The 24,289-nt window shown below is 40.3% G+C and overlaps 1 protein-coding gene across 2 annotated transcripts in view; it reads left to right on the top strand.

Annotated features, from left to right (window-relative positions):
* Positions 1-14,744, top strand: part of doc2b (double C2-like domains, beta) — a 190,640-nt gene extending 175,896 nt beyond the window's left edge. For both annotated transcript variants that reach the window (XM_085173762.1, XM_085173761.1), the window contains 3 exons: positions 620-701; positions 5,011-5,107; positions 7,579-14,744. In XM_085173762.1, coding sequence (XP_085029888.1) covers positions 620-701; positions 5,011-5,107; positions 7,579-7,712 — 313 coding nt within the window. In that variant the 3' untranslated portion in view covers positions 7,713-14,744. The remainder of the gene's footprint in view (positions 1-619; positions 702-5,010; positions 5,108-7,578) is intronic.
* Positions 14,745-24,289: the final 9,545 nt, after the last annotated feature.

The following is a 24,289-nucleotide window of genomic DNA, read 5'->3' as shown; positions in this document are numbered from 1 at the left end:
TGACCAACATCCAGAAACCTCACACAGAGAATCTGAGATGAAGGGTTTAAATAAACTAGAGACTGGAGACCTTCTCTGCAGTAATGCGCAGGAGTATCGACTGATTTTGGAAATGTCTTTTTGTTATGAGGTGAGATGTCTTCTCCACGGTAATCTCATCAAGCAGACACTAGAGTGAAATGTTATTGTTTAACTAACCACGTGTGGGACATCAGTCTTGATAGAGTGGGACTGCAGCTGGAGGGGAAAGCACCACAAGGTCTTTATTATTGCAAGCTGAAAAAAGAAAAGCCTTAATAAAATCTGGAGTTTCTAAAAATCAGATGATGTAGTGATTTAGTGTGTGTGTAATGTAACGCAGCTGCGTGGTTGAATGTAGGGCAGTCCCACAGCACCCCCTGGAGGACAGAACAATATAACAGCTGAGAAACGTACAGTGTGCTGTCTGACCACCGTCTGTGAGGCTTCACATTACTGATGGTGGTTTAAAATAACACATGAGCACCGTGTGCTCTGCAGGGATATGTAATATTTTCATTTTTGCTGTTTCACTCATAAATATAAGCATCAGAAAATTGTATTAAATCTTCTTTTCTTTCCTCCCCTCTCTGCCCTGCAGGTATCTGAAGCCAGACGAGAACAAAAAGTCAAAGCACAAGACTGCTGTGAAAAAGAAGACGCTCAATCCTGAGTTCAATGAGGTATAAACCACAGCTAAACCTTGCAGCATTTCTTTCTATTTTATTCCTGTTTATTGTTGCATGAGCTTTATCTGGTGCTTTATGTGCTGAGCGACCTTCATAACCCTGGGACCTACAAAAGCCACTTTGACAGGGCAACACTGTTGGAATTTTTCTTAATTCATAACAAGATGGCTTTTTAAAAAAGCTGCAGAACCAAAAATAACTTAAATAATTAAAGTCCTGTTTAGCCAAGTGTTTACCACTGAAGACGGGCTAAAACTCAGGTGTATTTTATCAGGACTGAACTTCTAGGCAAGGCAAGTTTATTTGTATAGCACAATTCAACAACAAGGTGATTCAAAGTGCTTTACAGAGACATTAGAAACAAAAACAAATAAAAAGCATGATTTAAAATTGATTAAAACAAGCAAACTAACTAACTAATTAACAAACAAACAAACAAACAAAACAGTATATAAAATCAAAACAGATAAAATCAGAACAGTAGATAAAATCAGTAGTTAAAATGTAAGTTTTGAAATTTAAGCTTAAAAGTGTGGATTTGGTGCTTTATTCAAATGCAGCTGAGAACAGGTGAGTCTTCAACCTGGATTTAAATAAACTGAGTGTTTCAGCTGATCTGAGGCTTTCTGGGAGTTTGTTCCAGATATATGGAGCATAAAAGCTGAATGTAGCTTCTCCGTGTCTGGTTTTGACTCTGGGAACTGATAAAAGACCGGATCCAGATGACCTGAGGGATCTGGAAGGTTCATACTGGGTCTATTGATCTTACCTTATAAAACCGATGAGCCAAGTTCCTGACTGGTTAACTTTGATTATTAAGTGACTGTTTAGTCCTATCAATGCCTGAAGCTCTGAAGCTTTGAAAATAAAGTTTTAGTGGCTCTATCTGCACCAATAAATACTTTTTACAGTGGTAATAATAAGAGAGAAAAATTCATATTTAATGTAAAAGTTTTCTTTATAGTGGCAAACCTTCAGATTTTATAAAACCTGTAGTTTGTCTTCTCCTTTTCACTTTTCATAGTGTATGCCTTCAGGATTCTGATATGTTATTGCAAGTATTACATGTAAGAAATATTGTTCCTAACCTGATACATTTAATGGCGAAAACATTAAACAATGATATAACCCAATCATTTGTCGGCTTGGTTTTAGAACTATAAACACTCCTTTGGTTTATTGAATCTATAAGTGGGCATATTTTGATGTGAGAGCGCTAAGCTGACAGCTAACACTAGCAACTTTGGTTAACCTAAAAAGTAAAACCAACATGAAGCTGTCTGTTTTACATTGTTACATTGTTGTTACATTACATCTACATTGTTTTAACCCCCATGGGGTTGTAAAAAGGTTCAAGTTGTATAGAAGTATATCAGAAAATGTGAGGCTTCAAAACATCAAGATGGCGATGGCGGTTTCATCATGAGACACCGTGTGCTTTGGTTCCACAGGTCTAGAGACCAGTCAGCTACCTGCTGGTAGCTAATAGGTGAAACTGGTTCCAAAGAGACATACAGTATGGTACTGCACCAAAAGCCTCTCTGTGGTGTTTGTGGTCACTTGCAGATCAGCGTTGTCACATTTAATTTGTATGGAAGACACCAAGCTGTCTGCAAACACTTGCCAACTACTCACCAAGCGACAGTCAAAGTTGCACCTTTAGAAATGTTAAGGCACAACCTTTACTCTGAAAGTTCAAGTTTCACTGCCACTCAGCAAGTAGCTGATCAGTGTTTCCAGACACGTCATCGTCTTCCATGCAAACTGCAGACAACCACAGCAATCTTCTAGTGACCAAGAAGGTTTTTTATGCATCACCCTCTTTCAACTAGTCTCACCTAGTGACAGCAGTTGCCAGGGTTTTGCCTAGTTTGTCTGTTATTGGTACTCATGTCCATCGTTTATTCAGTCTATGATTCAAACTAAGATTATAATATGTATGTAAAAACTGGCACTGTACTGACAGTTGCAAAGTACAATTAACTTTTAACTGTAGTTTGCAACTGTGAGTACTTTGCAAACATTTAGCAGCTGAAAAGCCAGAGTTAAGAGGACAGTGTGTTTTAGTTTATAAAAGCAAGTCAGTTATTTCTAGGGGTGTGTTTTAATAATCGATTCATCGATTAAAATCGATTCTGGCTTGGATAACGTGATATCGATTCATTAAAATCCTTGAATAGATTTTTTTTAAATATAAATGTATTTTGCCCGAAATTCCAGAATCTCAGGTGAAACGTCACAAAATTTCGACAACCACCAAACATTTAAAACAGTAAATGAGAGCAGGTACATGGCTTCGGCGCAAAGACGGAAACGCAAAGCGCGAACCCGCCAACTGATCAGAATCAGTGAGCTGTCGCCTTTTTCACCCGACGGCACGGACACGGTCGGGACTGAAAGCCGACAGCTCGCTGATTCTGATGTTTCGGCGGGTCCGAGCTTTGTGTTCACGCCCTTTTTGTGCCGATTCTAAAGCTGTTAGTTTTATCTCTCTTCAAACAATATTGACTGAACCAGCAGCAAAAGAAGATCCAAACTACGCTTCACATAAAGATCGTCATGGACTCCCTCTTACTTTTGCTGTTTTGCTTCCACCACGATAAAATCACACTTCATGCACAGCTCTCTCTCTCTTTCTCAGTGTACTTCAAGAACAGTTTCCTGTCTATCCCTGAAATCTGTTTTCTTCATTATTCGCTTGCTTGTTACGCACAAGACTACTGTTATTTACAGTGTGTCGGCCGATGTTTTTTTTCCTTTTACTCACTTCCGAAAAGAAAACCTAATTTCTGCTGTTCAATAGGCTTCTGAACAAATTTAAACTTTTTAAAATTATACAAAACGCTCAGCCGTGTCTCTAATAAAACCGCTGTAACTTCAGAGGTAATGTTCATAAGTTGATTAATGTTTTTCTTTCGTTTTTGATGTACTGCAGAATATTTTTATAAAATCCCAGGCCAGGAAAATCACCTTCATGTTTTTCTGTGTTTTATCTTCAGCTACTTTAACATAAAGGCATCTGCTGTGATGCTCACACCTTTGATAAAGTCTGGAAAGTGTCAGCTTCCTTTTTATAGATACAAAAATATGTAAATGTACTGATGCATGATCTGAATTATAATATTTCTGACTGTCTGAGGCAAAATTTCCCAGATTCAAATCGAATTGAATCGAATCGATTCAGGACCTTGTGAATCGGAATCGAATCAATTCTAGAAATCAGCGACGATACCCAACCCTAGTTATTTCTGGCCCAGTTGTCCAAAAATGCAAATAATGTTTGTTAAAACAGGGAGCTTAATATATTTTTGAACACTATTGCATTGCCTCCAGACCTTTACCATGCTGTATACCGCTGCTTTGACAAATACACCGTGAAGGAAGCAATTTAAGTAATCAACCTTTATGTTCTTCTTAGCTGAGCCGGAGCTCCTCAGTCTCACAGCCAAACACCTCCCTTCACAGCTGATTTTAAATTGTATTGAAATCAGAAAGGTGCTGCTTCGGCCACGTTTTGAACAAGAATGCCAAACATGTTTTTGAGGCTGAACGGGCCACAGGGCAGCTCGGCTCGGACGTTTCTGCTTGTATACGAGTGGACGTACCCCAGCCGAACGCTCACACAGGCCAGCGACTTGACATTTCCTCTGACATCTTTTGCGCCCATACTCTTCCATCACCTCCTGGCCTTTCTGTTGGAGACAAGCAATGAGGTTCTCCTCCATATCGAGGCTCTGGTTTCATTAAGGTGATTGAACCGCAGATTGTTGCTTCGCAAACTGCAAATTGATTTCAGAAGAAAATGCTTGTTTCATTTAGTGGACAGTGGACTGCATTGATTACACTGTCGTGCTGTTACAGAAGCCGTGTGTGTATTCCACATTTAATTTCCTCCGCTCTGAGTTTAAGATACGTTGACACGTTTGCTGTGCTGTGAGTTTCCTTAACTAACAAAAATTAGTCTGGTTATGTAGTGACTGAAAAAAAAACATTAGCGCGAGAAGAGCTAAATTAAACAGCGTCTTGTTTAAGCCACTAACAAAATATTAAAACCTAATGAGGCGTTCAGAATGAATTTTAGCAGGAAATGAAACAAAAGCTTTCAGAATTGTTTTGATAATTATGCAAACCGAAAAACTGCAGATTAGAGTGTTTGTGTGTGTGTGTGTGACGATGGTCCATCAGAATAAATCAACTCTTAAAGCCCCAATGTGGTGATCTGAAAAGATGAGGTATTATTAATCGTGTGTTTTGAGAGAGAGAATTGTGGCGCTCTTATTTTGCCCTCTTTTATTTTCTGCAGGAGTTCTGTTATGACATAAAATATGCAGACCTCACCAAAAAGACGTTGGAGGTGACCGTATGGGACTACGACATTGGAAAGTCGAATGACTTCATAGGTAAGCGGTGCTGGGCTTCACTGTGCTGACACTTTGAGACTCCCTGAGGGTTACTGGGGTCTGCATGTTTTTAAGGACTTGGTTCGGTTTGCATTTCCAACATGAAAAGGAATGCAAACACAAACTAACTGCTGCTACAACAAAAAGATGGAGATCAACACAGGTGGGATTGTGTGTTTGTTGTGTAATGAGACTTTTAAGGGCAATGGAAAAGCCGGCTGTGATTGTGTGGCGTGGATATTTCACAGTCAGTTTTTAATCTTAAGAATAATTGTAACATTATCCATAAATTCCAAAAAAGGGTAAAGAAATCTAAAGAAGTAGCTATTAAACGAGGCCCAACTCAAAAAGATGTCACAACTGAGGTTAATATAATAACATAATGAATAACCCCCCCCCAAAACAATGTAATATAACAAGTCAACACATAATATGATAAATCATAATGAACTTACACTTTATCACAATATATATGATCACATTTTGAAAAATGTGCCATGTCCTGTGCTTTCAAATCACAGCTGGAATCTTCTATTTCCTGTTTTTCTGTATAAAAAGCCCTCTCACCAAGCCAATCAGATCTTTGGAGCTCAGGGGAAACACAAGACCTCAGATGTATCTGCAGTACTGTGACAAAGTTTTCACAGGACTCTGTGCAGTCATGTGAAAAGCTAAGTACGTCCTCACTGCTTCCAGAGGAATAGAAAGTGTAAATAGCAGCTAAGTGCTAATCAAATGCACTAAATCAACCGATCATCAGTTCGTGTGAGCACCTCTGTTAAAGTTTTGGCAATTTTGCTGGTCTGGAGCATTCAGATGTATGTTAACACAATAACACAATCTTCCAAAGAGAGGACGTCCCAGCAAATTCACTCCAAGGTTGGATTGTGCAGCACACAGAGAAGCTGCAAAAAATCTCAGACTCAACAGGCCTCAGTTAACATGTTCACTGCTGAAGTGCATGACTGTAGCATTAGAAAAAGACTGAACCAGTAGGGTTTGTTTGGAAGGGTTTCAGGACAAAGCCTCTTCTCTCAAAAAATAATATGGCAGCATGGCTCAGGTTTGCAGAAGACTATTGTAACAACGTTCTTTGGTCATATGCAGTGTTGGTCAAGTTACTTGAAAAAAGTAATCAGTAACTAATTACTGATTACTTCCCCAAAAAAGTAATCCAGTTACTTTACTGATTACTTATTTTCAAAAGTAATTAATTACTTAGTTACTTAGTTACTTTTTAAAAACACAATTTACAACCTGAATAGGTGATAAAGCGATAGATCTTTCAGCCCAATTCTACTTTTTCTGCATAATCCATCATACAAAATGTAATCAAATGGAAAAGTCTCTTTTTTTTAACTTGTTTTATCAGTCTTAATCTTTTCACTTTATGCATCAAGCAAAAATTTAATTATCTGCAACATTCTCTGACTTGAAGAAATTAGTTTAACATTTAAATCTATTTTCTGCACATTCCAGCACATAAAATAAAATATTTTTTGTGTTTACACTCACTCTTTCAAATAGATGCAAGTAAAACACAGCAGAAAATAAATAAAGTCAAAGACTAGCGGTCCTGTTGCTCTATTTTCACCTGTATAGCAGGAGTGGGCTAGGCGGAGGTTTACCCTGGTGCAGGTGTGCCGCAGCGGTCAGTGGAAGAATCCGCTAGTTTCTCTGTGAGTTTCCCATTACGTCGTAGCTACTCGGTGCTTGCTTGGAAGTTTAGGGGTTTTTTGCTGTAAAAAGAAGTTTTCTTCCCACGCACAACGGACACTAATGTTTTTGTCACTTTTTATGGAATCAAACTCAAAGTAAGGTCAGTACTTCCACGCTTTAAACGCTGCACGCTTATACTCTCTCCCGCACTTGATATATGATCCATTGTTGATCTGCACACAGCTGTTGTCACCAACATAGCACTGGCTTACGTCACTGTCATGAGACACTCTCGCAAAAAAATCACGGTTTTAGTAACGCAGTAACGCAGCGTTCCTACAGGAAAGTAACGGTAATCTAATTACCGTTTTTGCAATAGTAATCCCTTACTTTACTCGTTACTTTTAAAAAGTAATCAGATTACAGTAACAAGTAACGCGTTACTGCCCATATCTGGTCATATGAGACTAAATGTTCAACCATAATGGACAGCACTACATTTGGCATAAATTTCTGGAGTGTGCTGTAACTTTTAATATAGGATAAACATATAAGGATTTTTATTTTAATGTGAGCCGTGCAAAGTCCAGTGATGCAACACACAGAGCTGGAAATGAACAGAACTGATTCTCTTTAGTAAACCAACTTATAAATAATTTGTAAAAGGTGTTTCATCTTTAATATTGTTTTTCAGCTGTTTTATGATGCTAAGAATATAAACTGATATTATAATGTGATGCACTATAAGTCTTGTATTGCCTGTCTCCTGTCTTTCTAATAAGAACTCATTCTGTGTTTGTGCCTCCTGTTAGGTGGTGTATCTCTGGGCATCAATGCAAACGGAGAAAGGCTCAAGCACTGGTTTGACTGCCTCAAAAACAAGGACAAAAAAATTGAACGCTGGCACACGTTGACCAATGAATTACCCGGTTCGTTAAATGACTGAACGCACACATCCTTCGTCCAACCTGTTCGCCGGCTGCACCAGGACTCCCGCATCCTCCCCGTCCTCTCCACCCAGGTCGTCTTCTCTGGGTCGCCCTCGTGTTGCCCGCATCGACCTGAGACGCCTCTCTTTGGGAATACGCAGTATTTCCTCTCCACAGGGCTGAGCTTAAAACATACACATCTCATGTTTGTGTTCAGCAACACTTTCACACATACAGAGAGGAGGTTGCACAGCTGCTCATTTCATGTTTTTAAGAGAAATTCAATCCACAAGATGACTGACAGGGATTGTAGTGTTGACTTTAAAGGATTCTTGTATGAACGGTGGAAGATAAAAGAAGCAAAATCTAGTTGATGAGATCTTTTACAGCAGTTAAAGAATTTCCACTAATCCATAAAGCTACACAGGAAAAACCTCATGATTTCAATTTCATGGCTATGAGCAGAGTCTTAGGATTTAAACTAGTGGATACACTAACCAAGGATGTAGCAAATATTTCGTATCATTAATACAAGTTCTAGATTTGGAGCATGTATTTTCCATTTGGGCAGATGAGAGCAATGCCATAGAGACTTCGTGTAGTTTATGGAGAACAGTCTTTAAAACCGGCTGCAGGTTGAGGTCTCATTATGCTTCAAACCATGTCTGAACCACGACTCTCTGCAATGAAAACTGCTGTTTTGTTTGTTTGATAGAGTTAATAGTGAAGCTTGAGTAAAGGCAAAAACTCCACAGAGAAAGAGAGCTGGGTTCCGGCAAGAGTTGCCTATAGCTACTTTATATTGCAAGCCAAATAATCTAAAATAATAAACAGCAACCTCTAACAATCAGAAGGCCCCCAATGTGCAAGTAGAGTGACACAAGTGAGAGTGGGAAGGAAGAACTCCCTTTAAACGGGAAGAAACCAGAGATTAACGGAGTGTTCAGGTAACAGGACCCCAAAGCAGACTCAGCACACCGCAGCTCAGAACTGTGTACACGTTTTTATTGAACTGAAGAATCTTTTAACAACGTTAAGGAAACGAAAAACTAAGGCTCATGCCACGGGGGGAAACGAGGAGCGTGGAGCCCAGGAGCACCGTAATCGGGACCGTGGGGAAACTGCAACAGAAAGGGGAGACACAGTTAACAGCACGCAGATTGTCAAGAAATGGACAGCTAGACTTCATAAGTAGCCGAGGCTTACAGGTAGAGCAGGACTGTGGAGCTTGGAGGGGAGAGGTGCCCGTGAAGGGAATCCTAGGGAGGGAGGCAGTCAGGCAGAATGACAGGCAGGCCACAGGCTTCCACGCCGAATGCTGGTCACACTGGGAGGAGACTTACAGACTGGCGAGGAGAAGCTGTCAGAGCTGGCTGAAGTAGTCCTCCGGTGATTGCCTCAGATGAGACGCAGGTGATTTGGAGGGCCCCAGCCCGAGGGTGTGGCCACCGCAGCCTCCTACGGCTCCCTGGATGCCGAGCCACGGGCCGTGACAAATGAGTAAATGCAAAGTGGTCTGCAAACACATCGAGAGTGAGTCTTAAGTAGAAAGGAGTTACAATACCCTCCAATACTCACTAACTTTATTCTCTAAAGATAGTTTCAGTTATTTTAAACCATAAGTTAATAAAATAATTTTTGCTTTTTGCAGTTCTAAAGCAGAAAACCTTTTTTAATTGTGGTTTTTACTTGTTAAGAAAGATATTACAAACAATATCAACCTGCTAGCATCATATTAATCCATCTGTGGCCAGTTTAAAGAATATAGTTACATTTGATTTCAATATGTCTAAATTACAACAAAAAATTATACTTTCACAGCCTCCACCATCTATTTGGATTCAGCTGTAGATGTATAGTATGTGGGAGTCAGATTTCACCACAGCACCAGATGGCTAGTCATCCATCCATTTGTTTTTTCATGCTTATCCAACTACGAGTCATATTGGAGCTGCGCTGGGTACACCCTGGACCCTTCGTGTGAGTCTATCATAGGCCTAACATGAAGAGACAGTCACACGCTCCCCAATTAATATCAGCAACGATGGATAGCTGAATGCAGAGAGTGTATCATTCACTTTCACCGTGACAGAGAGCAATGATCATAGGAAAGGTTCGGCTTTGGAAGATGTGGGTGAGAAACTTGAGAAAGATCCAGATCCCAGTGTGGCACATCATGGGCTCGATATACAGTAGCTGTGCCTATCTCTGGTTACAACAAAGAATCTAAGTAGTGTAACAGAAGAAAAGGCCCAAAGGTGTTGCATCAGGTCTGAATTGAGCTTTTTTCACATTCATAGGGTTTTGCACTGTAAAATTCAGTTAAAACAGAGTTACCTTTACCTCCCAAAGAGTCTGAGGAAGAACATTTAGCAGACACAGCCTCACCTCTAGTGTTTTTCTTCACACGCTAATGTTTTTTAGCCACAACAACAGAATCGTACTTCTCGCCAAATTCACTATAGTGAAATTCAAGGCAATGGTCGTCATTTTGAGGGAGTGGAGAAGATCCAGCGAGCATATCAAATACAGTGTGTACAAAAAGTCCTGGAAGCAGTGCAGGGATTCAAAAGGAGACAAACTTAGAGGACACAGATGTGTTTAAACCAGACATGCACAATGTGTCCGTGTAGCTTCTTAGTCATCCAGGTCACGTTAGTGTAGAAAGCCTGAAAAAAGAGACAACTAGACTTCTTTAAATTTGTGAAGATGTTTGACTTCAATAGGTCACATGATGGTCACATGATGTTTTGGGGCAAAGTATGATGGTACCGACCCTCTTGTGACTCGTGATAAATCACATGACCTTTTGTTTTTAGAATTGAAGAAGCATTTTTGGATGAAAGGTGACGCGCCTTCATAAACTTAAAGAAGTCCAGTTACCCCGTTTTTTTTTTTTTAAAGCTCTTTAGACTTTTTAGCTACATTGTTGAAGACGCACGTGTAAACAACAAGGTTAATATGGCTGCTACATATAATTATATAAAGATGGGATCGTTGTTTGAAGCATGTTGAGGCCTCGATAGGCAGTATCACAACTGGAGCAACCACCCTAACTCGTCCCTGAAATCTACAGCACACTGGGTTACTAAGGTAACAAAGTCTGGCTTTAAAGCCATGTAAAAACTGATGCTTTCCTTTAAGGTTAAAACAAGAGGTTAAAGAACTAATACGCTAACGTTGAGCCTTCTTAAGGCTTCTTTACAGCAGTTATTCATGGCATGTTTCTGTATGAGACGTGACAAAATGTCACCAACTATGTGGACCAACCACCGGTTAAGTTGCGCCCGTCATCTGCTGACTTTTGTGGTCGAGGATCGAGGCTCTGCAAGTGTTTGTTCCATTCAGTCATCCCATCCAGACTTCAAAAAAATCAGAAAAACTGAAACCAGTGAGTGTTATAATATAATTGAGAGGTGAATCATGGGTACAAGGCCGCAGCGCTGTTTTCAATCAGCTGGATTTTCTTTGTGGTCAAAAATAACTTCTTAAGTTTGAGACTTCTTAAGAGTGAAAGAAAATGGGTTCGAACGTCAAGGGCATGATTACATTTCTTTCAAACTGCAAACAGCAAAGTGCCCCTGAGTCAATCTGAGGCAGATGGTCATTTAGATGAGTGCAAAAAACACAGAATAGTAACGACACTGTGGGGTTTTGTGATTATCCAGGAGCTGCATGGATATGAATATAGGCAGAAAAATCTCATTGTTCTGATGCTCTGTGGACATATTTCATGCAGAAAATAGGAAACATCCACAGGCGCTATGTGCAGCCGTCACGCCACACAGCGTGCTTCAGTGTCGGGAAGCTGAGTGCAGCTGTAATCAACAACAGAATGAAGTTCAGTGGGTGACCCGTCTGGTGAAAATCACTTGTTGAGCCACAATGCCACCTGATTGGGAAGCTCTATTGTGTGTGTGCGCGCACAGCTTATTGTTTACACTACTGAAAATGAGTTTCGCTGATGGCATTTTCAGCTGGATGAAAATGTACCTGCTGTTTGTCAAAAGGGCCGAATTTCAAAAACAGGAAGTTTACATCAAATGTTTAAAAAGAGGAAAAAAATAGAAATTAAAACACAAAAAGCATGTATTGTTTACAACAGCCTATTCCTGCTGAAGTTCAAGTTTGCTGCTAAACGGGCAAACGCGCCCTCTTTGGCTGAAGTCACTGCGGTCGTTCAGTCGTGCAATGCGACCTTCGCTAAGACGGATGAGAAGGGCAGCATTTTTAATATACTAGCAGTGTATGTGTATTGTTACTATATTGTTGTTTTTTTATGTGAGCACCTCCACTAGAAATGTATCAAACAGAATGTACATGTTTAACCCCTTCTATTCCACAGTAAGTCCTGCACCTTAGTGCTCTGTAGTGTTCATATTGTTCATACGTCGGATCTGAAGCTCTGTATTTGAGCACATCTGGGAATAGAGATGGTTGAACTCACCCTGCAGCGGACTACCAGGGCTTATCTCACTGAAAAAAATCTAAGTGAGTTAACATTTTACTTTGAATGACTTATGATTGTTTTAATTTTAAAATATTTTGTCAAAGTGGACCTACTATGCTTATCCTTGCTTTCTGTCACATGCATACTGTTCCAATGATCTCTGCTCGTATTAATTATGGTCAAAGGTTCAAATACTGAGCCCAGCATACGTGCAGGTAATTCCTGTGAGCCAATTTCATTCCTGTTTTTCAGGAAAGTGTGATGTGACATCATTCTGGGGTATTTCAGGATAAAGAGAGTATGTCCCGAATTTGGTCACTGGGCGCACACAGCTCTGGTTGTGTGATTGAAGGGGAAGCTAATCCTACGTGAGCTGGTTTCTGATATTCCAAACTCCAGGACAATTATATTCTCCCTTTTTTTAATCAGTCATTATAAATAAAAACAGATCTAAGTTATATTTTAAGTGTTAAGTGTTAGCATGTTAGCTAAGTCTTGCTTATTTGGTTGACCTGCAAATTTTCATTCAAGTTAGATGTACGTCATTTTGTCTTGTGGTCAGTGGCTCTGTGCCCTACAAGTGAGCCCTGCCCCTCATTTTGAGAACCACTGGCTCAACAGACTGGTATGTTTGTGCCTGGGTCCCATACAGCAACGGTCCCCAACCCCCGGGACTCGGACCGTGAAATTTATGGTTTTCAGGGTTTTTATTGGGGGTTTTTTATCGTTTTTTTCGTTAACTCGGTTCCCCCTGGGTCTTTTTCCTTGTGTTATGAATAAATTTTGTTTTCTTTGTTACCGGTACTGGTTTTGTTTTGTTGTATTTATCCGCAACAACTTAATGGCCGGTTCCTGAAAATATTGTCGGACATAAACCGGTCCGTGGTGCAAAAAAGGTTGGGGACCGCTGCCATACAGAGCCTACGCACAGCTTTTACGATTACTGATGACATGTTGTAGTTGTGCACTGCCACTAGGGGGCAGTGTCAAAAATAAGTGACACAGCACAGTCTGTGGGCTGGTCTTGCTTGTGTTGTTGTTGCGATATAACCAGAGGTGTTTCACCTGGCAAGGCAGGACAATGCTTGCCCCCGGAGAGCAGACAAACTTTAAACTACAGCAGTGCCGATGTTTAAAGACTGTAATGACAGATGGAGAGCTTATCCACGTGACCCCACTGTCGTTGGTGGTGTCCGATTCTTTAGAGCATAATGATAATTATAATTACAGCTAAACGGGCGCCTTTGTATTTCATGGCTAAGGCTGCAACAGACTTTCACCGCTGGATACACAAAGAGGGGCTGAAATGTTAAAAACAGTTAGTGCCTGTAGTGGCCAGTTTTATCTTGCAACATTTTTTAATCTTTGATGTGGTTTTTTCGCATTTGTGATGAACACCACTTTTACTCCCGTTCCTGTTCAGGCCCACTTTTAAACCAATCAGTATTCAACGTACGACCTATAAAAAAAGCATTGATTTGAACCATGATTCATTCAGAGCTTCTCTAGTCCAGAAATAAAACTACTGAGCTGGAAATGAGCATAGCAGGTCCACTTTAAAGTTTACCCCGAGTCCCTGTGCAGTCCTGAATCCCAGGACTCAAACCTCAGATCACCGGGTTGGGATGCATGCCATATATAGTTCGATTCCCCAGCACGACCCTTTTTATGCATGCCCTCCACCACACCCGCCTTTCATCCACCGTGCACAGGCTGGTAACCCAGAAGCAGCGCACAAATACTCCTCACGTAGCGATCGGGATTCCTGTCAGGCTTGCAATTTAGCTAACAGCTTTTTGTCATTACCTCACGTCATTGTAAGCAATCGAGCAGGCATGTTTGGGCTTTTTCTTTCAGGAGCATGTCGACTCTGTCCGTGTGGCTGGCTGCTTTTGCAGTCGTATCATTTTAACTCACTAGTTGCAGCTGTTGGATTGTGAAGAACAGCTCTAATGTCCATTTGTTATACTATTTGACCTTCTTCACCCAGAGTTTCATTACTGACACAGTGCTGTTTGAATAATTTCTTTTCGCGCTTGCTTCCGTTCATTTTGAGGAAAAAATTTGATTTTGATAAGTGATATCGCACCTTCAAAGCTGGGGAATGAAATCTTTAACGCATTTCAGCTGGCCTCACGTCTCCGTTTCCTTTAAGTGTTAACAGTCTCTTCAGCCGCATCGATGCGGGAGACACAAGGCTGCTGTGAAACTTTGCTGGCATCTCAATATACTCCTTAACACAGCAGTGGTCCCTCTCCTCCCCCCTCCCCCTCTCTCTGATTAATATGTAATGAATAAAACTGACATGTGATTTTGATTTTGTAATCTGTCTGCCTTTGTATGCAAGCTCAATATTATATAAAAAACATAAATGCATGCATATGTTCTTGGTTTTGTCATGAGATGACTTTGCCTAATGTTTGATACTGTTTTCTGTATGAAAAAAAATATGACTGTGGATGCTCTAAGATTATGCTACAAGTCAGTCTTTCTTCTAGACTACATTTTGTACCTTTGAACACTATCGCATTGCCTGTTTGGCTGCTGTATTGACTATCTGGAAGCGTGATTTGATGTGAATTAAATTCTCTCCTTTGTTGTTTTTCGTTTCCTTTTGAACACTCAGGCACTTGTTTTCATTTTTCTGAATTTGTTGAATGTATGACTATAAATGCTTGTCTCAAATTATATTTTAGTCCTATGCCAAATGGAAAGGTTGTTGTGCCTTATTTCTAATAACATGGGTCATTTCACTCATTGCAAGGTGCAGGTGAAAGTCTGAAATGTGGCATAATTTCTTTAGCTCCGGTCAGAGTCCATGCAAATGATGCTTCCAAGCAGCAGCAGCAGGCGCTTCCTGCCAGATCACCAACACTAGTGTTCTGTGTTTTGACGGGAAAGCAACAGGAACTCCGTTACAGCGATACTTCCTGCTAATTAAAGGCCAGTATGATCACGCAAGGTTTTGTCTGCAAACTGCATAAAGGCAGGTGACAAATTAAAGAAAAAAGAAACCCTTGAGGCTTTTTGTCTCATGGAATCCAGCACCTCTATAAAAAGCAGAAGTCCACTTTGCACCTTCAAAGACTAAAAATGATTGATGTAGCCATTTTGATGTCACTCAGTCACAAGTTGTTAGTTGATATTCTGGATATCCTCCTTTCTGCAAGTCAAAATGGCCAAACTTTAGTAAATGGACTTTATATTTTATTCAGCTTGGTAAAAAAAACATGTGAATGAGCTTTTTTTACAACTGCAGCTATCGCCCCCTGGTGGTCGTTAAAAATAATGCAGGTTCAATGCACTTCCCATTTGCAATTATTATGAATTTGTTCAGACTAATCTTTATCCTAGAATTGTCAAACATATGCTGGTGGTTTCTACTCCCCATGTGTCACCGAATGGTTTGTGAAAACTTGTAACTTAGATGCTGTTGCCTGCACAGACAGATATTGCAGACAAAGCTTTCCACTACCCGCCATTAAAACATGTAATAAAGGAATATAATTTAACGAATACAGATGCCAGAGGGGAAAATATTTATCAGCTCTTCACCGAAAGTGTGTTGCACGGAGGTCACTCCTTTTGAATTCCATCTGCTATCATGAGACTGAAAGCTGCCGTGTGGTGTGCAACCAAAAGGGTAAATAATCCCAAACACACTGTCAATAAAGAACAAGCAAACATGGATAGAAAAAACACACAATGAAACACTATCAATCACGGATTGGCCTCCCCAGAGCCTAGATGTCAACAATTATTGAGGCAGTGTGTGATTATCTTGAACGAAAGGCAGCAAACATCCAAAGAAGAGCTTTGAATGTCCATCAAGAAGCCTTAGAACTATTCCTGAAGGCTACTTGCCTAAGAAAGTTCAGGGTGTGTTGGAGAAAATGAATGTGGGAGTTCTGGAAGTACCCTGTAGTGTCTTTTGGGTCCTGTAGGTTTTCTTTGTGGCCAAAGTTTGACATGAATACCCTTCAAATGCTTACTTGAATTGGGATTTGAAGAGTTTTCACCTTGTAGTGTTCATCAAACTGTTCCTGAGTGTTTTCTTGCAATGCAGCAGGGCGTGTTGTTACACTGATGGGTCTGCAATGCTTAGGTGGGTGCTACATGTCAAAATAGCGCACACATAAGTCGGCACATAAGCAGAACACTCATTTGCAACGAGATGATTCATATTATTCACTCCACTGTGCCGTGGTTTTAATGTTGTAGGTGATCTATCTTGCAGTGGGAGCTGTTTTTATTCAGAGCACAGCTGCATTGTATATGGCTATAGAAAAGACGAGGCAATTTTTCAAGCAGTTTTCCTCTGAGACATTATAAGACAATTCAGAAAGATACAGATCTTTTCTTTCGTGCCTTTAGCTGCGTTGGTCTTGCAGAAAACCATATAGCTGCACAGATTCAGAAGCTGGGAACAAAGAAAAATCAATTAGCTGTGTGACTGCCTTTTTCTGTGTCCTTTCTTCTTCTAATACAACCCATTATAGGCAGCAGTGAAGGAGTCTGAACTGTCTGCCACCTTCATTCAGGTGCAAATATGGTGTCCCAGATGATCAGTGATACTGCTGGACGGATAACAAAAGTTCTCTGCAACTGTTTTTATGTAACCACCTCGGATTACCATTGTGTTTATCAAGAGGATGAACCTCGATTGCTATAATTAGATGAACTAGTTTAATTAATGTATATTTTTGCCGCATGAACAGATGATTATATGTCTGGTGAATGTGTTAGAAAAAGCCAGTTCCTTCAATAGTATGGACAGTACACACACAGGGGCTTAACTACATTTCCCAAGATGCATTTTAAAAAACAAAAACATACAAAGAGTGCTCAAAATTCAGCTTTGTGCAACAGCATGCACAAGGGTATGCTCTGCAGAAACCCAGTAACCCAGTTTATTTGCTTACAGGTTCTGGGGAAAGTGTTGAGAAGTTGCTTTGAACTTGCTGTGGCTCAGCATTAACATGTATAAGTAGCTATTATGAATTTGTCTATTGGTTTTTGAAGTCCTGAGTGTTTTGCCAACACTTTCTTAGTGTTCTGAAACTGGATGTGGTGAGCGAGGGCAAGTTTGACTGTGAAATTATCCGCTCATTGTCACTGATCAATCACAAGTCATGAGGCAATGAACATACTGAGAGTAATCCTCCTTTTTGAATCAGATTATGACCAAGATTTAGAAAATGGACTTTAATTTTCTAATCCATTGCAGCCTCTATCTCTGGCTATCAAGCAGTTAGCAACGTTAGCAACTAAAAAATAACGTCACATTTAGAAGTAACAGATTGTGGACTGGAGTTAAAAGATGTGCATAGCCACGATGTCACTACCCCTTTTGTTGCACAGTGTGTTGCTAGCTATAGGCCGTGCTGCTGTATTTCACAGGCAGAGAAAAGAAAGCGCGCTAACTTCACTAAGAGATGGAGAAAGAAAGATAAGAAAGACGAGACAGGAAAGGAAGAAGAGAGGTTAGATTTAAGGGTAAGGACTGCTCAGTTGTATCTGATAAACTGGACATTTTAAGCTAACTGGAAGTCTTCATGTTTTTAAATTAGATATCAGGTCAGTACATGTGGCATTATGCTTTTGTCATATGCAAATCTGCAAATCAAACTGAGATAGACTGACTGTGTTATTTAAATGTTGCAGGTTAATCCTCTGCAGGTTAGTGCAGGATAAACAGGTTCGTTTGCTGTACTGTAATGGATTTAAAGTAAAGAACGATGTGTGACGGTGACTGTGGTTTCATGGGCAGAGTTAATAGATGCTGACATCCATTGACTGGATTCCACCTTCATGCCAACTTTATCTAGAAATCATCTATAAAAAAACAACTCTGTTTCCTGGCACAAAACAGACCAGTGTCCCCCCTCCAAGTATCCTCCCGGGACCAACCAAGTAAGCCATCTCACACAATCTGAGCAAAACTCTCTGGGACAGCTCTGTGGTTTAACCTGGGCTAACCTACCTACCTCTCTCTCTCTGTAAACCATCCCCAGGAATTCCTCTGGCTGATATCTCCTTCAGTATTTGTCATTACGCAAGAAACCTTTTGAACTCTGAGTCCACTCAGCTTTCTTGAAATTTTGGCATAGGACAACAACACCACAAACATGGTTATTAGGTTGAGAGGTCCAGTTCAGTGACTCAAACTAACAAAGAAAAGAATTCACTTTTTATGCTATCTATTGGATTCACTTGCTTTAAAGGGCAATACAGGAGCTCCAGGTTCTGAAATTTTGGTGCTGACTTCATTTTTTACCTCTTGAGGTTGCGCCCGTGCTAGAGATTGAAATTTACACCAGTTAATATTGTGTTGGTTCTCTTTTGCTGCCAAAACAGTCTTGACCAATTAAGCTATTGGACCTGAATGTGTGCTGTGGTATCTGGCACCAAGACCCTAGCAACAGATCCTTTGTTGCTAAGTTGGGAGATGGGGCCTCTATGGATCAGACTTGTTTGTCCAGCAAATGCCACAAATGCTTGATTTGATTGAGACCCTGTAAATTTGGAGGCCAATTCAATACTTTTAAACTCATTGTTGTGCCCCTCAAACCATTTCTACTTTTTGGCAGGGAGCATTAATCTGCTGAAAGAGTCCACAGCTATCAGGGTATACCGTTAAAGGGTGTAGATGGTCTGCAACAATGCTTGGGTAGGTGGTACGTGGCAAAGTAACATCCACACGGATGACAGGACCCAAAGCTCTTATTCTCAGATGCCCATTGTTGGACACTGAGTGGTCTACAGCTATGTAGTTACATACCCAACAAAGTGTGATGCACTGTGCACTCTGGCACAATAGGCAGAATGCCTATTCCACCTAATAGGCAGAATAGGCATTCTGCCTATTAGCTTAGCACAGCAACAACAAAAAGGCGCTCTCTCACCCAGGAAACACGCAGAGAGAGCGTCACCCTGTAACCATGGCAACCGTAACGCTGCTGCCTGGAACAACAGAACGTAGCTGTCAAACAAAACCCAAACAGGCCTGACCCGCCACAATATGAAACAGGGAAGTACCGCCGTGTAATCCATTTATTTCAACAAAGTAACTGTATTCTAAATACCACCTTTTTAAACGGTAACTGTAACGGAATACAGTTACTCATATTTTGTATTTTAAATACGTCACGGCGGTACATGTATTCCGTTACTCCCCAACACTGTCAGTGTAATGATCAGTGTTGCTGCCTTACCAGGCGTAACAATTAAGTTTAACATCCAGGCATCCATGAAAACAGAATGTATTAAATTTAATGGAGTTAGCAGTAAGTTAGCTCGCTAGTTTCCACCTAAACATGATATAGCATGTTCTGACTGAGAGATTTCTGAAAGAATTAAAGCGCACAGCTCTGCTTTCACTTCCAACATAAATGAAGACAGAAAACTAAACAGCACTGAGTTTTGTAGGGTTACTGAAGTTGGGCTAGCTGGTATATAATGATGTGCTATGTGATCGCTAGCAACATAGCTATGTTAGCATAACATAAACACAGTGAAGCTGGAGGATGAACGCTAACTTTTTTCCACTCGATAAAAGTTAACGTGAGGGTTCCCGATGGTGTAAACGGACCAAACTTCAGTCAGGAGAACAACTGAGATAATCCATCCATAATATGAGGTTAGTTAACAACATGGGAAAGGAGCAGCTGCGAGAGAATTCAACATCAATGAATCAATGGTACGGAAATGGAGGTAGCAAGAAGAATAAGTTTAAAGAGTAAAGTTTGATCTGATTTTGTTTCACCTAATGCGCCTTATGGTCTGAAAAATACGATACTGTATATTCCACCCACTAACATGTGCCATGATGAAGAAATCATCAGTGTTAAACACTTTACCCGTCAGTGGTCATAATATTATGCCTGATCGGTGTATGTTCTCATGAATGGTGAGGATGAAAGTAGAGGCAAAAAAGGACTCCAAAACAGTTTTATATAATATTGTGCAATGAATTTCTTCCCCAGAGTGTCTGGCACATCAGTTAATAATGAACAGCTTAACACCTATATAGTACCACACAAGTAATATGTCTAATAATAGATAGGCTTCACGTAGCACAATGGACAAAAAGTTACAGACAGGAAGGTTTTCTATTTTTGTTCTTTTTCTCACTTTTTATCTTTTTTTATCTTTAATCATTATCATTTATCTGATTGCCTAGCACATGTTCAAAGCCCATCCTATATGTCTACCTGTTAACAACATCTGCAATTACTGCGTGACAACACATCTGTTAAGCAAAAAAAGTAGCGGCATAATAATTCTTCCGTATGCTGTGAGGAGACAGGAAGTGGCATTTTGTCTGACAGCCTACATTAGAGGTATATTTTTTTTAGGAAGATATACACAACCTTGGAGGATAGCCATTTACTTTGCTGTCAAGAGCCACATTTTTAGGACATTCTGAATTTGTGATTTATGTCTTTGAGCACAACAGAAAATGAGGAAATTTGAGCTTTCAGCCATCTATCTAACAAATGGAGGAAAAAAAACGTGAAATGATGAACGAGTGGCTCTGGTGGCTCGTTGAGTCTTGCAGCTGAACTCTGAGGACTCCGCCTCTGCAGGTAATGAGGAAAAAGAGAACATTACAGCCAACAGAGACACAAAAGCATAAACAAGGCAGTCCAAATGAAATGTGAAACCGAGGTTAACAAACTCATTTTCCTGACAGTACCCTTTCAGGTTCTAAGTGCAATTCCCCGATTTGATGATAAATATCAGCATTGTTTCTGAGTGTTAGTAAATGACAGTATTTCCACCTGATCTGCTCATTTCACGGAGCCAAGCGTGACCATGGCAACCACAGACATCACACGCTCGGAGCAATCAGGCCATGAAATTCATTTTTAAGTCAGCTGGAAGGTGTCCACACGGAAACTGAGCACAGGTACTCTCCATAGTGTCAGGGCGTTACATTAAAGAGAAACTGGTATTCTCATTGCCAGCTCCATATTTGTTATTCATGGACTCTGCTGCATGCTTCACAATTCAAAATAATTAGCATTTATCTTATAGTGGGCCTCGGTGGAGAAGCAGAACAGTCCTGCAGTTTCCCTGCCTGTATGGCTTTCCTATGCATTGTCCAATTTTCTTCCACAGTCAAAAGGCATGACTCTGATATCTGCCATAAATGTGATATTCAGCTTTATTCGGTTCTATTTATACAGCGTCAAATCACAGCATCTGTCACCTCAAGGTGCTTTATATTGTAAGGTAGACCCTACAATAATACATACAGAGAAAAACCCAACAATCATATGACCCCCTATGAGCAAGCACTTTGGCGACAGTGGGAAGGAAAAACTCCCTTTTAACAGGAAGAAACCTCCGGCAGAACCAGGCTCAGGGAGGGGCGGGGCCATCTGATCAGCTGTTCCTGAATGTACCCAGGAATGAGTGTAAACTTAGAGGAGACTGTGCTTTTGCTGTAGCAGCTCCACAACTGTGGAACGATCTGCCTTTAGAGATTAGACAGGCCTCCTCTCTGCCTGTTTTTAAATCACTTCTGGAAACCCATGTCTTCACCCTGTTAGATGTTATTTATTTTTTTTTTTAGGTGATTGTAGTGAGATGATGATGTTGATTTTAGTGAGATGTTGGTTTTGAATTCATTTTCATTTCAGTTGTTTTTTAGTCGATTTTATGTTGTTTTTAATGTAGGACTGTTTTAATTTTATGTATTATGTGTTTTATTTTTAATTTTTTTGCCATTTTGTTTGATCTATTGCTCTTAACTTATTTACTGTACAGCACTCTGGTCTTGTGCTGGCTATTTTAAAGTTCTTTATAAATAAAGTTGGACTGGATCTGCCGCGACTGATTGGGGTGAGAGAAGGAAGATAGGATAAAAGGCCTAACTGTCTAAGGCCTGTCCAAGGTATCCTGCCTTTTCCTCAACTAGACCCTGAGTTGTGGTCAAGAAATTGGATGGAAGACCTTCCTTTAGTTCCCTATGAAACAGAAGATTTGAGCAGCAGGTGACTGGAGCATCTGTGCTCACAGCCAGACCTAAGGCGCTAAGATGTGAGACAAAAGCAGGGGGGAAAACGATGTATGAAAAGAGCAGATTGAAGCCAAAGCTTTTGGCTTACAGGTGGACTCATGTTCTGCACCATGGCGCAAAATAAGATAAATAAGGATTTCATTTTTAATTATGAAAAGCCCCTTACACTGACAGGAGACACTAAAATATCAGACACTCAAAAAACAAGCAGTGAGAAAAGAAGACGTTATAAAGCTCTGTTAGGAGCAGCATTAAGAAAGCTTAAATGAGCTTAAACAGAGAACTCAATAATTCCTTAATATGAGTGAAGTGAAATGTGAGTGTAGCTTGATGCCCTGCTGAACTATTTTTGATTATAAGGACTTTGTGTTTCAGTGTTACCTGTGCTATTTATTTATTTATAACACAATACATTCTCCTTATATATACTCAAGATCATAGAGGCGAATTGAGCATGCTTTAGGTACAGTGGAAATACAGGACTAGGTGGTTCATATCTACTATCAGTTGGTTCATCGTCCTGCCTCTGTCTCATTCAGTGTTTATGTCTTGGACCCTTTGTGTTTTCTTGTTCTGTTCATCTTGCCAGATGTTAATATTCAGTATCAGTCCTCTTTGGCTGTTTCCTGTTTTACTTTGAAGGTTTGCTCACCTGTGTTCCTCTCCCTCCTGGTACCCATCAGTAATGGGATGATCTGATATCGTCGTGTTGGTGGTGTTCCCAGATCATCATGAAAATGTTGTTCCAGGTTCAACATTGCAAGTGACCAATTACATTATTGTGACGTTATTCTTTTGCGCACCAACCCATTCGTGCATTTATAAAATTCCAATGTTGCAAGGACAATATCAATTCTGCTTAGCGTTTATTAAAGGGTTAGGGTTAGGGTCAGGGTCCGTTGATCGGCGGACAAAGGCGGTTTCTCGCAGCTTAAGTACAGTTTTTTGTTTTACGCCGGTTTTTCCCGAAGTCGCAAAAGTATGACATCACAACATTCTGATTGGTCACTTGCAATGTTGATCCTGGAACAACCTTTAGTATGATGATCTGGGAACAACACCAACACGAGGATATCAGATCGTGCTCAGTAATGAGTGTATCAGTGCGAATGGCCTCAGGTTCCCTTTGTCCTTTTGTTGCAGTGTCTGTAACTCTGCCTGTACTTTTCCCTTCATGGTCTGTGGTGCAGCTTCAGCTTTTTGTTACTCAGTTTATAGACTTTGTATTTTGGACTCTGCGCCAGCCCCAATAAATGGCCGGCTTGTGTTTGTTCAGTCTGATTTGGGTCCTCTCATCTCTGCATTTTACAGAGTCGGCAAGATGTGACACTTGGAGTTATTTGTCTTTAGTGATTATTATAAAGATATGGGCGGGCAACAACCCTCGATAAAATAACAAATGATTTAACAACACACAAAGCCACGAGTTCTTTTCTTTGTTTGTTTGTTTGTTTGTTTTAAAGGTCAAATTTCAGGGTTTTTCTGAGTTAAGATCCTAACAGGTTTCTAAGAGACCCGAGCTTTGTACTACCCCAATCATCAGCATCTAACCAATCACAATTATGGACAAGTGTTCTGGCATTAGAGCAACTGATTTCACAAAGGAAGATGAAATTAATTATAATATGGGAAAACTGCAAAGAGGTTAAACACACAATACAGACTGAAAGTAACACAGCTGCTGAAGACAAATCAGCAGAGTGTGAGTGCGTGACAGGAAAAACCCCTTTTATTTGAGCCTTGAAAGAAAACCATCAAAAAATGCTGAATGTATAAGTTAACAGACTTAATCCATGAGAGAATCTGAAGGATTGTAATCAATCCTCCATATTTTAATCCCCCACATGTAAATGTTTCAATCTATAGTGCTTTAAGTACTACTAATACATACTTGTATTTCCCATTTTAGACAACAGCAGTGTGTTTGCTAGCTGTGAGCAGCTGACTACGCTGTGAATCTCCTTATCACTTCTTAATACTTGAAACTTACATAATCTGTCGGTTTAGGTAAGAGGCTTTGGTATTTCAAGATCTTAAAGGTGCACAAAGTCCATTCATCCATGGAGAATGGTGTTTGCACAGATCAGCTGTGCGCACTCGTGGACGGAGGTGAGCTG

The sequence above is a fragment of the Neolamprologus multifasciatus genome, chromosome 10 (assembly GCF_963576455.1).
Source record: "Neolamprologus multifasciatus chromosome 10, fNeoMul1.2, whole genome shotgun sequence".
Taxonomy (NCBI): Eukaryota; Metazoa; Chordata; class Actinopteri; order Cichliformes; family Cichlidae; genus Neolamprologus; species Neolamprologus multifasciatus.
The sequence above is the reverse complement of the archived record's forward strand: the minus strand, read 5'-3'. Positions and strand labels throughout refer to the sequence as shown.